We start from the raw sequence: 15,056 nt of genomic DNA on the forward strand, positions 1-15,056 counted from the left end.
CGTACATAACCTGATCAACTACACCACACATGGTGGTGTAGTCTCGTATAATTGCCTACTCCCCTTAACGAAATTTGTTCGTCTCTTCTTCTTGTTCCATCGCAGGCAGTCGGCTGTACTTACGTGATTGACCTCTTTATCCAGCCAATGAGTACACAGCCTATGTGATGCAGCTGGCACAAGAAACTGAGGCTGAGGCCCAGCTCCTTTTGAAGTTAATGTGATGATGTTCAGGTACATACGAGTTGGCCTATCAAAAAGGTTCGTCGTGTATGAAAGAACAAACGGAAAAACGTCCATTGGAAGGATTTTTGGGGCCTTGGCTGCCGGGCGTTGCACCGAGTCAAATCAAAAAAAGGAGAAACCAAAGGGAATAACGTCATCACCCCACGGAAAGGAACAAAAGTCGATTGGATTACGGACGAGTTGCATGGAAAATATTCTTCCATTCCGTAACTTTTTCTTTTCTGTTTTTACCCAATTTTTTCTTTTTTTGACGCTCACCCCGAAAAGTTCTGGAATACCGGAGCGTTCGACAAATGTGGCAACACGCGTGCAGAATAGATGTGGGGTGGGATGGATGTACGGGGAGGAGGAGGACGGAAGTGTCGGTCATCGAGTTGGCCGCCGCAACAACCAGCAAAGGGGCGGATGTGATGATGTGAAAAGTTCCAGTCCGACGATTTGGAGTTGCTGGTCAACTTCGATCCGATTGTTCTTATTCTGATTGAGAATCTTTTCGTGTTGCTTCTTTGAATGTTACGTGCATCAGGACGTTGCAGTTGATGGTCGTATGATGAATAAGCCACGGCATGTGCACGGCCGGTGTGTCCGACACCAGCAACCGATTCGTCCCATAAAGAAACGGAACGATCTCCGTCGGCTGTTGCTGGTGCGACATTGACGCATCACTCGGCTGAGTCACACAAACACTCACTCGCTCATTCCCTTTGCCCCCCTCATCCAACAATATTCAGGGAACCATCAGCCGGAATTGAAATCAGCTTTTTATCAAACTCTCATCCAAATTATTGACTACCTTTTGCTGGGTTCTAAATTTGGTTTCCATGGAAATGTGACGGCGTCTTTTTATGATACGGGTCAGTGGGCCCCTGCTGGTCACTAGGGCGATGGAAGAACAAGAAATAATGGATTATTTCTCGTTCGTGCAGGCGGTTTTTTTTTTGTTTCATATTATAGGGTGGGGTCGTTGATTTGTTAGACCTGACTTTGCTTAGCTGATTATTTTACGGGCATCCCATATAATCGTATAAGACGAGGGGTGGAGAGCGAGAGAAATATGCTTCCGGTTTTGCCTTATTACGCAACCAACTCCCTTTAGACTAATATTCCTTTTTTCCCCCTTTGCTGTAATGGCGGCCGTGTAAAGGAATTATTTACAGAGTCACGCGGACAAGAAACAACAGAAACGAACATCAGAAAATCTAGACGACATGCAAGTAATGCGGCGGGCGTTTCAAAGGGTTTCCACTTCACGGGGGCAGCGGAAGACCAAAGGCAAATTTTTGGGAATTGCTGTGGCCGGTATAGAAAATGAAGCCATTGCAATTATTTGAGCTGGGCCTCATTGTCATGAAGTCATATAGCGATTAACTTGTCTTGGCTGCCGGAGCCGGCCGACATCGACGCATATTCGTGTCACAGGCTCTTTTAATTTTAAAACTTGACATTGGACATTGTCCCTGGCGTCCATAAAGTTTTACGACAGACTAAGACTCAACTTTACTGAATTTGATCCTCCCAGTTCCATCCCGCCGGAATTCCGTCAGCCTCGGCTACAAAAACAGAAAAAGTGAAAGAAACGAAATTGATTATTTGAAAAGCCATTAACACTCACAATATAACCTCCACCACCACCGGCAGCGCTTTAAGTTTCTCTTGTGTTGGGACACGACATTGCCGATTATGCCGCCTCCTCTTCTCTTGTTTCCCCATCGACTCTCTCCCGAACTTTGTTATTGTTTTCCCCCTTTTCTTTTCGTGAATTTTTTTGTCACGAGATTATCGTCGGCACGCAAAAAAAAGGCGCCGCGTGATTCATCATTTGAGACCAACTTTTTTTTCTCTCCCTCCGTTTACTTCGCGTGTCTGCGGTTATTTATCCTCCCACCTCCTCCTTTGATTCTGCCGCTCGACATCCGATCAATAAGACGACGGTGAAGCGCCGCTGACCCTTTTGCATCCGCCACGATTTAATCGAAGACTTTTGGCTCTTTTGTTTCTGGTGGATGGAGTCGCCTCGTCTTTATATGGGACCCGATCATCGTCGTCCGATAGTGAATAAGGCCAGCATTGAGCGACACGTGTTCCGATGCCCATCAGATATGGGCCGGCCTTGTTCAACTGATCCGCAATCGTTGGCCATTTGAGATTGCGCGGCTGTTGTTTTATGCAGCGCCTAAATCGCCAAGGACAAAAGGCCACAAATATGAGAATAAGAATCTCCTCGGCTATTTGCGTATTTCTCATGCAGGGTCAGTCGTCAGTGCACTTTATATGATGATGTCGACCGACCGGACTGGACAAGTGGACGGTCATCTCTCCACCAATTTGTGTTTTTATGTCACGACGTCAAGACGAGCGCATGGCCACTAAAACGAACAGACGTGAGGCCGCAGAGATGGGCGATCCACGCGTTTATATACTCTTGCAATAACTTTATAGAGCACATTAAAAGACGGGATAGCTCCTTCCTGCTGTGAGTGTTTTTCGTGTTTTTATAAAAAGATAAAAAGCAAATTACATTTGTGGCTGTTGCCGCTGTTGGGCATAAAAAGTGCTAGATCTTGATGCGCTATAGTCCGTCCGTGTTTTTTTAATAATTATCCGCTCCGGTCTGTTTCTAATTGAGTTGCTACTGGTGGCAATAGAAGATTTCTCTTTGAATTTCCGTCCTTGCCATTGGAATTTTAGTAAATTTGAATGCGATGAACGTAATTTTATTATATGAATTGGATAACTGAATAGAGTTGAATCCGAGTCCCATCTCGGGTCGAGGCCGAGTTCCTAAGCCTTCCGGGTCGTTGGCGTTCGTTATGTGGCACTGCCAACTAGTAGCCTAGCCTAGCCTGCAGCAATGGCCGACATATCAGTTGACTCATTTCATCAAGGAAAGTGGAGTTGTGTGTAGTAGACTCCACTAGTGCTATGGCTCCTAGTTGCAACGGACATTAACAACGTTGTTGTTCTTGTTGTTGTTGTCGACATCATTGTAGTCCGCAGTCGGTCTAGCCAGCAGCGAGCACGCGCCTCTCCCCCAGTCTCCCCGGCGTCGCTTATCATCACAGACCATCGACGCCCGTTGCCATGACTCCCGCTCGTTCCTCCTCCATGTAGTAATAATGCACATCCCATCACGACAGCAGCAGCCGGGCCAGCAGGGGTAGGACAACAGTCTCATCTTTTTTTTTTCGGTTCCTCTCATTTCGCCGTTGTCCGAGTCGAGTTGACTTTGCCTCAGCCGCCGGGCCGGGTCGTCGTTCCATTCCGCCCGATTTCCTGGAATTTCCACAGTCGGACGGACAGACGGACAGACTCGCAGCACTTCCGAGAACCCTATTTAGACTTGTACAATAATCACCGAGCGAGCGAATCTTGATTCCCTCGAGCTCATTTCTTTTTAATTCCATTTGAATCTTCTCCTTAATTTGGTGTTGTTTTTAATATGAACCAGGCCGTCTGGCTGTCCAGCTAGCGCCTTATTCCCCTTATTTTCATCTTGCTGTAATGCAATCCCCGGGCTTATTTGAATGAAGGCTCGTCGATGAGCTTTGTCCATCCGGCCATGCCCAAGAGGCAGCAGATCCAGCAGACACAGCAGATCCAGTGTCTCGGCCTCTTCTTCGTTCGTTCATTATCGTGACGAGCTGAGCGCCAATATGAACGAACGAATATACACAAAACAAAAACAGCAGGCGCTGATGCGGGACGATCTTGATTAAGTCCAGCCCAGTCAACGGCCGCCCGTTGTTCGGTGGTGCTGGAAATTGGAGCTGCGCTTGCAGTGCGGAATTGAAGAGCTTATTGACAATAAGTTGATGGAAAATCTCATCAAGTGGATCTGCCTCTCCTCATGCGAGATGCAAAGGAGATAGGAAGCCTTTCACTGAATTTAGGCGTTTGGCACGCAGCCCCCAGCTCAAAGAATTCAAAATGAAATAAAACTAGGAGGAATAATAACTAAGGTAGAAAATAATTGATGCAACGCAGTTCCTAATTGCAGAACGGATTGAATCGCGAATATTTTGACATTCTGGTACAGTGGAAATTTGGATGTGTAACGTCAAATCGCGTCAAAATCAAAATTTTATTTAAAAAATTCAAAATTTAATTCGAAATTTATTTTCTTTCTTTTCTATTTCCACTGCGTAACCGAACCCCGTCAACTTTCGTCTTACACAACCTCCACAACTTTTGTGTTAAATTGTCTGCAACTCCGTGTCAGTAGATCCTTAACCGGGACAAGTGAATCACTCGGTTCACTTTGCAAAAGTCACAGATCACACGACTTGTGTCTGTGTCACTTATTTGATTGAGACTCGGCAATTAATGTAATTCACTTTCTGACAACTTGTCGTGTGATTTGAATTTAGCGCCACACCGGGGTTGTAGGAACGACGACATAAATATGGTGAATCTCCTTTCAAGAGATTTGGCGCTGTTTTATTGGTTGACTTCAATTCTTCTATTAAAACGTTCAATTATTAATAACAGTTCCCCACGCAGTCACGAAAGTTTTATGAAGGAGCAACTGCCACTCACCTAATGGCATTTGACCCAAATGTAATGAAGAATTTAACAAAGATTCGTCCAATAAAAGGGCGTATCTGCACGCCATTGAATGAACTATAAATGCTGGGGTCAGAATAGTCGTACTGCGTTCCTTTCCTTTACAAATCGTCATAGTCCCGTGCAGCTAAAATAAAATTGATCCGTGCCCTTTGAAAACAGAAGGGACCGAGATAAAAAAAATCATTGAAATCTGAAAATAAATAATTCCAATCTGTTCAGCAGAAGTTGAGCGCAGTTGAGAAAACCGCTTTCATCGTTATTTAGCGGTTTCGAAAGATGGGGTCGATTTTTAATAATTTCTATCGATACCTTAGAATGATTCATTACAAGATTAGTGTCGTCTGCTTTGTTTCACACTTTCACAGTTCCGAAAAGGAGAAGACGTTCCAGATTTCAAAGAAAACGATCAGTCGATAACGATAACTCTATTACTATTTTAGTATTTTGGAAACGCACGGAAAATAGCAGCAACAATTTAAATCACGAAAATGTGGGTCGTCGTGTAAACTCTTGTGTCCCGGACCTCTGCTACTACTCTGCATGCTCTCATCGCTTTGCTGCTTCTCAGGTAAACAAAATTAAAAATACAAATATGATTGTTATGGGAGCTTAAATAGAAAGGTTAAACCTGCTCCAAATTTTTGAAATTATCCATCGCAGTTTTCCTGCACTGAAATCTCCTTTGTGCAGATTTGAGCCCTGAGCCAGCCATCACAACAACACGATATGCAATTTTTGCTTGTGCTGGTATTTATCTATCATCAGAAATAATCTTACTTTCTTTGCTGTGGTAACCTTCAGCAATTCTCCCATTTTCTTTAGAAATTTTGGTTTACCCAGTATCCACCATCTTATTTAAAACTTTTCCTAATTGTTGTTTCTGGAAATCTTTTTTCGTAACCCATTTTTTTATTTTTTATTTAGATAATCATCATCCCAATTGATTGGAAACATTCCTTGTAATCCTCTCTGTCCTCGTGTACACCCATGTGAGTGTGGGTGTATTCACGAGGGCCCCCCTTTTCCCGTCATTCAACTTTTCTGCGTGGATGGAGCACTTGTGCTGGATGCCTGGCCGTATTTCCCAGGCTTAAAAGGTAGGAAACATTTTTCTCTACTTTCCTTTCTGACTATATGGTTAGGTCAGTTATAAATCGTTACTTAGTACGGCGTACAATTCTTCTGAGACATGTCATTGACTGGAACTTTTGTTTCTCGATTGCTGTTTTTGTTTACTCAGTTAGGACTCATTAAATAAGTCATTTGTAGAACGACTGCAGATCAGGCCTGTTTTTGTACCTCACAACTTTGTCTTTGGATAAACAATCAGATTTTTAAAATCTTTTAACTTTGAACACTTCAACCAAGTGCAACTATAGAAAATTGTATGGCCAATAGGGCCCCGTCCTCCTCCTGTTACCACAGGACTGGGAGAGGAACCGTGCATAGAGATGACAGTTCGTTCTTATTTGATGAAATGCGTGGGATCCAACAATTGGTTTCAGTTCACGAGGTTCCTACCATTGACTGCGCCAACGAATAAATTAATAATTTAGAGATGCGTGATCCTCTCATGTGAATTGGAATTTGTTTTCTTCTTTCACCTTTTTCTTTCCATCCACCTCCATTCCATGCGAAACAAAACTTGGGTCGCGGGGATTGATGAAACGACACGCTCAATTGATTTATGACGTCGCGTGCGACCCACAACCAGCACCACCCCATTTATTATTCCAACACAGCCGCACAATAACGACGCCTTCATCCCCTTGATTCTCTCTGCTGTTCTGCTTTCCCATTGGCTGAACAAAAAGCAACACAAAAGCAACGACCATTTTAACAAAAGCTTCATTTTCTTTTGTGGATAATATTGAAATCTCGCAGGTGCCGGTTCCGGCCTGAGACCTGACAAATGACGACGGGCGCAAATTCTTTAGACGTCGTCTTCCAAACCGATTCAAATTTTATTGATGAATCAACAAAAAAGTTTCGCAATAATAATAATTAGTCGTTGAAAATGTTTGCGCCGTAATGGGCGATATTTCAGTTGCGCTGCAAGTGATGATGGATCGCCTGCAGTATTAGCCATTTCTGAAATGAACAGCCGCGCAAAACATTAACAGGATCGATAGTCTCTCCTTGGTTTCTCCTTCATTTCCCTTTTTTGCTTTTCGGTTAATTAAACTTTCGCTGTCGTACGTAATGCATTTATCTCCCCGTCAATATTGCCAGAGCGCAACACGCACCGAGATGCTCATTGATTCAACGTGAACTGAGCTCGTAAAGAATTCACTTGGGTAACAGGGAAAGACTTTCAGATTCAGTTGGCTCTATGGTATTCTTAAAGTCAAACTCCCTCTTTCATTCATTCTTTAACTTGCCCACAGTTATTGCAACGGCAGTCTAGACGCGCGCATTTAAAAATCTGAATCTCGTCGTTAACTTTTGATTCAAAAAAGGAAATATAAAATCTGAAGTATTTCCTTTTTTCAAATTTTTCTCTATCCTACTTGATATTTAATTATTATTTTTTTTTGTGCAAAGGGAATGAGTCAGAAGGTGGGGTTCGTTGTCAACATTTGGTTTACAGCGGAGGCGGGGTCGTGTGAGTCGGTTGTTGATTTTTAATGAGGTCCAGTCACGGACTAGAGAGGGCGATCGTTAAGTACTCGTACAGCAGTTGAACGAGAATTTGACGTCGTAATTGCCTTTTTTTTTTTCCTCGTTCCTCTGTTTTCTTATGCTATTATAGCAAAAGAACACTTGGGAGCAGACCGAAATTATAACACGAGAAAAGGCCCAGCACCGAATCGTTTATATTTTATCTCCTTTGGGAGTTGTTATATGCAAATCCGTCATTATTATACACTGCCAAGAACTTTTTTTTTTTTTTTGCATTTATGCATTATAAGTACCCCCGACAATGTCTATACTTCCTGGGTATAAATGCATTGCCTCTCGTCTAACATCATTCTTTTTTCGGTTTCCCTTTTTTTTTACCTTTTTTGAACACGCGCCAGATTTCTATCGACTTCCATGCGCCAGTCTAACATCATTTAATAATCCATCCTTTTTCTATATACATCCTCCACTTTTCAAGAACTACGACAACACATGAGTATAGATCTCGAGCGAGTTAACATTCGCACCAATTAGTTGATTCCAAGAAAAAAAAACGGGTGGAGTCGTTTCAGACCTTTTCGTTTTGTTCAAAAAGAAAGAAAAGGAGCAAAAGTGATAGAAGTTGCAGGTTACCAAGTAACAGGTGCTGTTGTGCGTGTGTGTGTGTGTGTACGGCGTTATTGATTGCATATCCTTCCTTCCGCTCTTCCCCATCTAAACTTCCGTCTGGAAAACTACGTATAAGAAATATTACCGACACGGTCCTTCAGCATCTCGAGTGTCGAAAATGGCCATGTGTGTCTTCTGTGTCGAACGTGCCGAAACGTCTCGTTCGAGATTCATTCTGGCAGACTGCTGGCAGCAGCACAGTTGCTCATCGCTGTGTCGAGTGACTTTCTGGTGCATGGTATCTCTTGTGAACTCGACGCATTATAATCACGTCTACACACCCATCATGATTCAGCTCGTTGTCATCGTTTTAAACAGAAACAAGAAAAGTGGTTTCAAACTGAGAGCAGCACGTTTCCTATTGCTTGAAGTATAGTTTTACGCATTAAAATGATTCAAGTTTATAACTTTTTCTGCCGCAAATTGCGCAGTTGACATTTCTTACTTTTTTTTCAGATCTTATATAACTGCGAAAAATGGTGAAATTTAGTGGTCAACGTTGTACTTTGATCGATCAATATTTAATTATTTACTATGTAGCTTGACTGCTTGACATAATTTTTGGTCAAAAACATAAATTGCTGAATTATTTCCAGACGTTGTTCGGTCGACTAACGTGTCACGGAGAACATTTCCCGGGTATATAGATGTACAGACGGGCGACGGCGGTCTATCGCTTGAAGCCATCGGTAATTTGACCGTGATCCAATTTCGTTGCCCTCTTGTAGGTCATGTCTGCCGGGCTCTGTTGAGAAATTTAGACCCTTAGATTGTTGGAACGACGAATCGATCCTCCCGCTACTACTCCAAGCACCGGATGTGTACGTTTCCCGACAAGCACAATTATTTCCTATAATATAATGACGAGAAAGATTTTTTTTGTTTTTGTTTTTCCTTTTGTCTCTTGGACTCTGTACATTCAGTCAGAGACGACATGACATAAGGGGGGAAAAGTTTACTTTGTTCTAATCGTTAGCGTCTAACGACACACAGTCTTGTCGCAAGATATAACCAGAAACTCTCGAACAGTTTCAAGAAAACGTCCGGGGTTTCACATCAAACCGGAAGTGGAATCAAATTCTTTTCAATGTTAAATGATCAAAGAAACTCTCAATTTAAAAATAGTGGCGTTATCCTCAACCCTACAATTTTTTTAATAGACTCCGATAGTTCCATAACATTTCATTGCCAAACAAAAATGAAATTTCTAATAGACAAATAAGGAAGTTGTTCTGCCGTGTATAAATTCTTCGACGTGGGGGGACTAATGTGAAGATAACCCCGTGAATAACTTGGGTCGTTGTTGCCCCGGAAATGTTTCAGAGTGTGTGTGAGTGTGTTGCGTGTGTTTTGGTGTAGAATATATGAAAAACACGCTCGGCTCTTTGCAAACTTGCACAAGTCGCTCGAGCGTGAATCAATCAAGCTAATGTGTATGTATACATACGGCTGTGCTGGAATGTGTATACGTCTACGTGTATACGGCTATATTTCTCTCCGTATGCTCTATACTCTCAAGGCCGTAATTCCATTGAAACCGTAGTTGTGTTTGCGGAGAGACGGAAGCGAATATTCAAATCGCAATTATGTATTGTAATACGTTTGATGGGGGGAAAATGGAATTACAAATTGATGTTGGACGCCTAAATAATTCTCGTCGTGCTTGTATATACGTTGACTAATGAGAATAACGTAACATGTGTGAGATAAGAGCTTTGCTGATACAAAAAGACAGTGCGGCGATATTATTCGATGTTTTTAGCTGCCGGAGAATATCGTCGACAAGGATAGAAATTGGATATACCCTAATAGTTTCATGTCTTATTGCGTGACGTCTGGCCACTATAAATATTACGCCAACTCTTACGTTTACGGCAAAAAAAAAACGAGGCTATTCGACCTGCAAGGACACGGTTGCCGTGCAATGCCCGATCTGTGCCGATTACGCAACTTGAGAGCGCCTATTACGTGACTGCAAACTTGATAGTCCGTTTGCTATTACCTGATGCAGTATACGAGTTTATTTAATTCATTTAATTCACCATACGATTACGCAATGCAGAAAACAAACAAACAGATCATGCCATATTTAAATTAAGTGTAATTTTATTCCACTTCAATTGCTTTACAAAATTGAAATTTTTGAATGATAAAAGCAGCATTAAAATTTTGAAAAGTGCTCCCTGGTGTATTACGTTTTACGTGTGATTGAGGTGCCCAAAAAGAGCATGTGACATTTTTAGACTTGCACTCGACGAATTCACAAGGACTTAGCTCGATCGTTTAACCTTTCGAACTTTTCACTTTATCCCTTAAGATTTATGCATGTCACCGATTGGCCATCACTAATTCGTTTCGTCTGACACGTTGCAACGGAAGTCCCAGCTTTGAAATCCGCTCGTTGAGAAATTCATCAACCAGAGACAGCGTCGAGCTGGTTGTTAAATTATCAGTCACCATTACTCTGTGTGTCTGTCTAGAACATCACTAACTAATGACTATATACTTGATCGTTGTAATGAATTGTATCGCTAATTTTCTTTTACTTAAAACAATAACGATGCATCAACGGTATAATTATACGAACGATTCAGGACAACCGAACCATTAAGAGTAACAAATACTTGTTCCCGGTGTTGAGCCATCGTGTAGTGCACCCTGCGCATTGATTTTCTATCTTAATTCATTTGTGGAAACTAGTGGGCACCGCTTCGTGACAGGATTGTCGACATTTGTCAAGTTGTCACTTGTGACTGGTGCAATTTTCATTCGCTTAAGTACCACTACTTCCAGTTGTTCGTATCCGTCCCTCACTTATCCGTATTTTCATTTGCGTGGCTGGATGTGTTAGTGGACAGTTGACTTTCATTCTTATCCCCAACCATCGGACCCGCAGTTTTCAATGTGAGGATAATTTTACCATGGTTCTAAATAACAGCCCCTCTTGACTCTCCAGAATTTGAGAAAACTCGAGGCTAATTGGTTTTTGCTGGCTTGTTAGTTTAGCTCTCACATTGCGCAGTTTTTTTAAACTAATGATTTCTTTTTTTATAAAGAGCTTGGATGGAAATTCAATATTATGTTTTCTGGCTCCCAAGTCGCCATCTAGCAACGAACATGAACATGATTATGGCAAGACGTTCGTAATAACATTGCACGGAAAATGTAATAGGAAATAGTACTAACGCAAGTTGTAAAATTTTCCAATTGCAAACTGCTATGCAATGAATGACAAACAACTCTGTAATGCGCACATTACAAAGGGTTTGCAGTGTTATTTATAATTACATTAAAAAACACTTCTTTAAAATGACTCAATAACAATTTTTAATTGCAAGAGGTTTCAATGCAGGAATTAATCTAATTTGTCTTGTAAAATTTTTTTCCCTCGTTAACTTAATTCCTGCGTTGCCTGGTTGCAAATGAAATTTTGATTAGAGAACGTAAGGTAAATGGCAAATGGACGCATGTTATTAGATGGCTCGAAGTAGCCAACGCAACATTTAGTTGAATTCGACTATTATTGGTTTGTTGAGATCTGAGAACTGAAAGATTGGATGCTGCCAATTTTGTTCGATGCCTCTCTGTAAATTCTTCAAAAGATTTAACGATTTAACTACTAAACGTCACTCTAGCAAGCAAAATCCAGTGAAATCTTTTGATATCTCCAGCAGCCCTGGCTTATGTTAACAGTTGCATTTTTACCGTTTCCATCAAACGTCGAACAAGCATTCTATTCGTTGCTGCTTTATAGCTCATTCCAAGTTGATACTTAAACTCCAGCGGCTTCATACGTTTTTCAACTGTGGCACGTTAGTATAGCTTATTCGCGTTTGAATGAACCCAAAATATTTCATGATATTGAAATTAATGTTATAGTAAATAGAAAAGAGTTCGCATAGACCACACTGGTGAAACTAGAAAAAGGCAACATGTATTTTTTGTGTGCATATCATTAGGAGTCCATAACAGTTTTAAATGATTACTTCAATTCCAAGCGCAGTTTTAAATAAGGTAGTAAATTTAACAGTAGAAATACTTTTGATTTCCGTTGACAATCACAAATCAAATGAAGTCGAAACTAAGTAGAATCTGCTCAATTCAATCACAGAGAGGAGATATTCCAATGTCCGTATTGGTACATCGGAGTGTAGAAATCGTAGAGTTCGACAGGCAAAGGATCAAGCCCTCGCTCCTTGAGCGCCAGTTGAACACTTTGAATGGATTTGAGTATCAACAAGTGCTGGCTCTCCGTAAAAGGATTCCTGCGTGCCAATCAAAAAATAATTGTGATGGAATTATCCCCCAATTGCGCAAAAATAAAATAATTATACTTTGGGTAATTCTTCGGTCCGGATTCACTCCGCTTAAAGGAGTTATCCTGATTGTGACGGAGAACGCAATCCAGCCGATCTTTATTCACATCCGGAATTCCAAGCATTTCCGCCATCCGCAACAGCTGCCGCCCAGTGTCCCGACGTAATTTCTCGTAGTAGACGACGCCTCCGCGTTTCAGTCCACGGATCCACACGGTGGCCAGCATCTCCCAACTAGCGACGCTCCGGCTGATAAACTGGTCCCATGCTAATCAATAATCAAACATTCGCTTTTATAACACAATTACGTAATCGATAAAATTACAGCATTTAGATTAGCTAACTTGAAATTTTGCGATTTCCAATTTTGACTGGTTCAATTCCTTGTTTAAATGCTTCGACCGGAGCCAATCCGGCCATGTTCCCACCGAATGCGAAATTGCGATAAGACAAGATGGCTTTGAATGGATTGCGGATGACCAAGATGCCATCGCCCCGGAAGTGCTCCACCTCTTGATTCAGTCGTTTCTCACTGGATTTATTGGCCATCGCCATGTTGTAAACCACCGAGAAGAGTGAAAGGTCGTGAGTTTTCTGGAGTAGAGAGCAATTGCAGTCCTTTTTCAATTCGTAGTTACTTCCGGCTGCCATAAAATTCAAATTCGAATGTCATTTTCTCTTGATTCATTGAAATTATTATTTCTTGATTGAGATGTATTACCTTTGGAAATGAAGAATTCGTCGCCAGGGTAAATGGTGTCGACGTATAGACCAGTCACGCCCATCAGGAGCATCCGGAGCCAAGTGTTTCCGCTTCCGGGGAAAGATACCAGAGCTCGGGGTAATAAGTTTTCCTCCAACAGGTGAACGGTGAATTGATTGCAGATGGTATCGTTCGACCACAAATCCAGCCAGTTGAGTGTCTTGTTGGGATCCATGGACGGTGGTCCGATCCTTGGCAATTTTTCTATTTTCTTGATTTTCGGTGTAACAATCAGCTCTGATTTGTCGACGTATTCTTCTGTGACAGGCGGAGCAGATTGGGGTAACACTTGATTGTCACCTGGCCGTTCCACTATGATCAAGTCGTTCGTTTTGACGTCACTAAAACTTAAATGTGGCCCTGGGTGAATGTCGTCATCTCCACTTTTAGTCGATGTTCTCAAAAGTAAAACGTAGCAGCAAGAAATAATGGCGACCGTTGAGAAATAATGGAAGTTTCGTCGCAACAAACCGAGTCGCATTTTCCACAAAAAAGTGAATTTGTAATTAAATTCTCCAGTTCAGAATAATAATATCGAAATCACGCTTAAAATTCAGTTGCGATAAAACACAACCAAATATTGAAATGGGCTCTGTTCGGAGACTTGCTTCGTTCACAATTGACAGCAAACAACTGACTAATGCAACAGAGAGGCTTTGTCAAGCGAAAAACCTGTATCTGTACCGCCTCTGCAGTCAGTACAAGGTTATTCGTATATTCACGCCGGCATCGACCATCTGGGAGGGGAGACAGCGAAAGAGAACATCGAGTTGGAAAAAAAAAAGAGAATTGAGCTGGCCCATAAAACTCCTTGCCTGATGGCATAAACCCCAACAGCTGTGCTCTTGCGTCTATGGAGGACTATTATGTTTGCCCTTCGAAGAGGGCTACGTCCTGACCAAGGACAGTCACCCCTTTCTCCAGTATATGTTATGCTCTTTGAGTAGTTATAATCATATTTTCAACTAATGAGGTTTCAGTGTAGCTGTAAGGATTGCTGAAAGTTTCTATTTTAGAATGAAATATGTAAAGCATTTTCCATTATCTGGATATGCCTTTTTACGGCGGAAGTTTGACCATCTTTTTGCCATTGTGAGGCTGGTGGTTGCTTTCAAAAAATTCCCAACCATCACTATAACAGCTGATAATTTCGTTTGATTATATGCTGTCCAGTGTCGGGAGACTATAATTAGAAATTAGTAAATTTTGCTCAACAGGAAGCACTGGTTTTTACCTGCTATGCAAAATAGGCAAGGTGTTAAGAGCTTTAGTCAAATTTGGATATGCAATTCGACAGTTCAAGGCGTATTTTGTGAATAGGTATAAGCCAATAACTCCAGCAATCGTGCAGATAAAAAGGAATAATATGCCCTTAAGTGGAAATGGAAAACTGAAATTCAAATTTGTTTCTTCAATGGTGGTCGACTGTTGGTTGCCTTGACTTGCACAAAGAGAATCGTGTTCGACGATTGTCTCCACCTAAAAACCCACCTGCTGGGTGCGCCTGTTATAGGTGTAGTTGCGTCATTACTCTTGTCCCGACTCCACAAACTTTTGAACCGTTCAGACTATAGACGTGAGGCCGTGAAACGAACTGTACTGAGAACTAGAGCAAATAAGTTTTTGAGAAAAAACGGTATTGTTGCGACAACCGAAATCGGCAATTCCTTTGCAAAGCGGTTTACGCAAATATGTATTCCTATCGGTACACTGGCGGCAACTTTCAACTCACAAAAAAATATAAATTTTTCATTTTACCTTTTCGAATGGAATTTAAGATGATAAGAATGGGCGCAGGTCCGGATGGCGGAGAGTCCCGCTGATTCCATTGTTCTCGTGTTCGATCATTCCTCAATGTCAAGTTGTCATCCAAG

General features: G+C 41.7%; 1 protein-coding gene and 1 long non-coding RNA gene across 2 annotated transcripts; one reads left to right on the forward strand and one right to left on the reverse strand.

The window, feature by feature from the left end:
• Window positions 1-5,154: 5,154 nt before the first annotated feature.
• Window positions 5,155-5,892, forward strand: LOC124203792. Its single transcript, XR_006878619.1, has 3 exons — window positions 5,155-5,380; window positions 5,473-5,559; window positions 5,737-5,892. It is a non-coding gene; the product is annotated as an uncharacterized LOC124203792 (long non-coding RNA).
• Window positions 5,893-12,015: 6,123 nt separating this feature from the next.
• LOC124203789 (WSC domain-containing protein 2-like) lies at window positions 12,016-13,912 on the reverse strand. Its single transcript, XM_046600638.1, has 4 exons — window positions 13,141-13,912; window positions 12,764-13,063; window positions 12,438-12,687; window positions 12,016-12,368 (listed from the first exon to the last, which is right to left on the reverse strand). Exons 1-4 carry the CDS (start codon window positions 13,661-13,663, stop codon window positions 12,209-12,211), a joined length of 1,233 nt encoding a protein of 410 aa, XP_046456594.1. The 5' UTR covers window positions 13,664-13,912; the 3' UTR covers window positions 12,016-12,208.
• Between the last annotated feature and the right edge of the window lie 1,144 nt (window positions 13,913-15,056).

The sequence above is a fragment of the Daphnia pulex genome, chromosome 10 (genome assembly GCF_021134715.1).
Source record: "Daphnia pulex isolate KAP4 chromosome 10, ASM2113471v1".
In the NCBI taxonomy this organism is placed as follows: Eukaryota; Metazoa; Arthropoda; class Branchiopoda; order Diplostraca; family Daphniidae; genus Daphnia; species Daphnia pulex.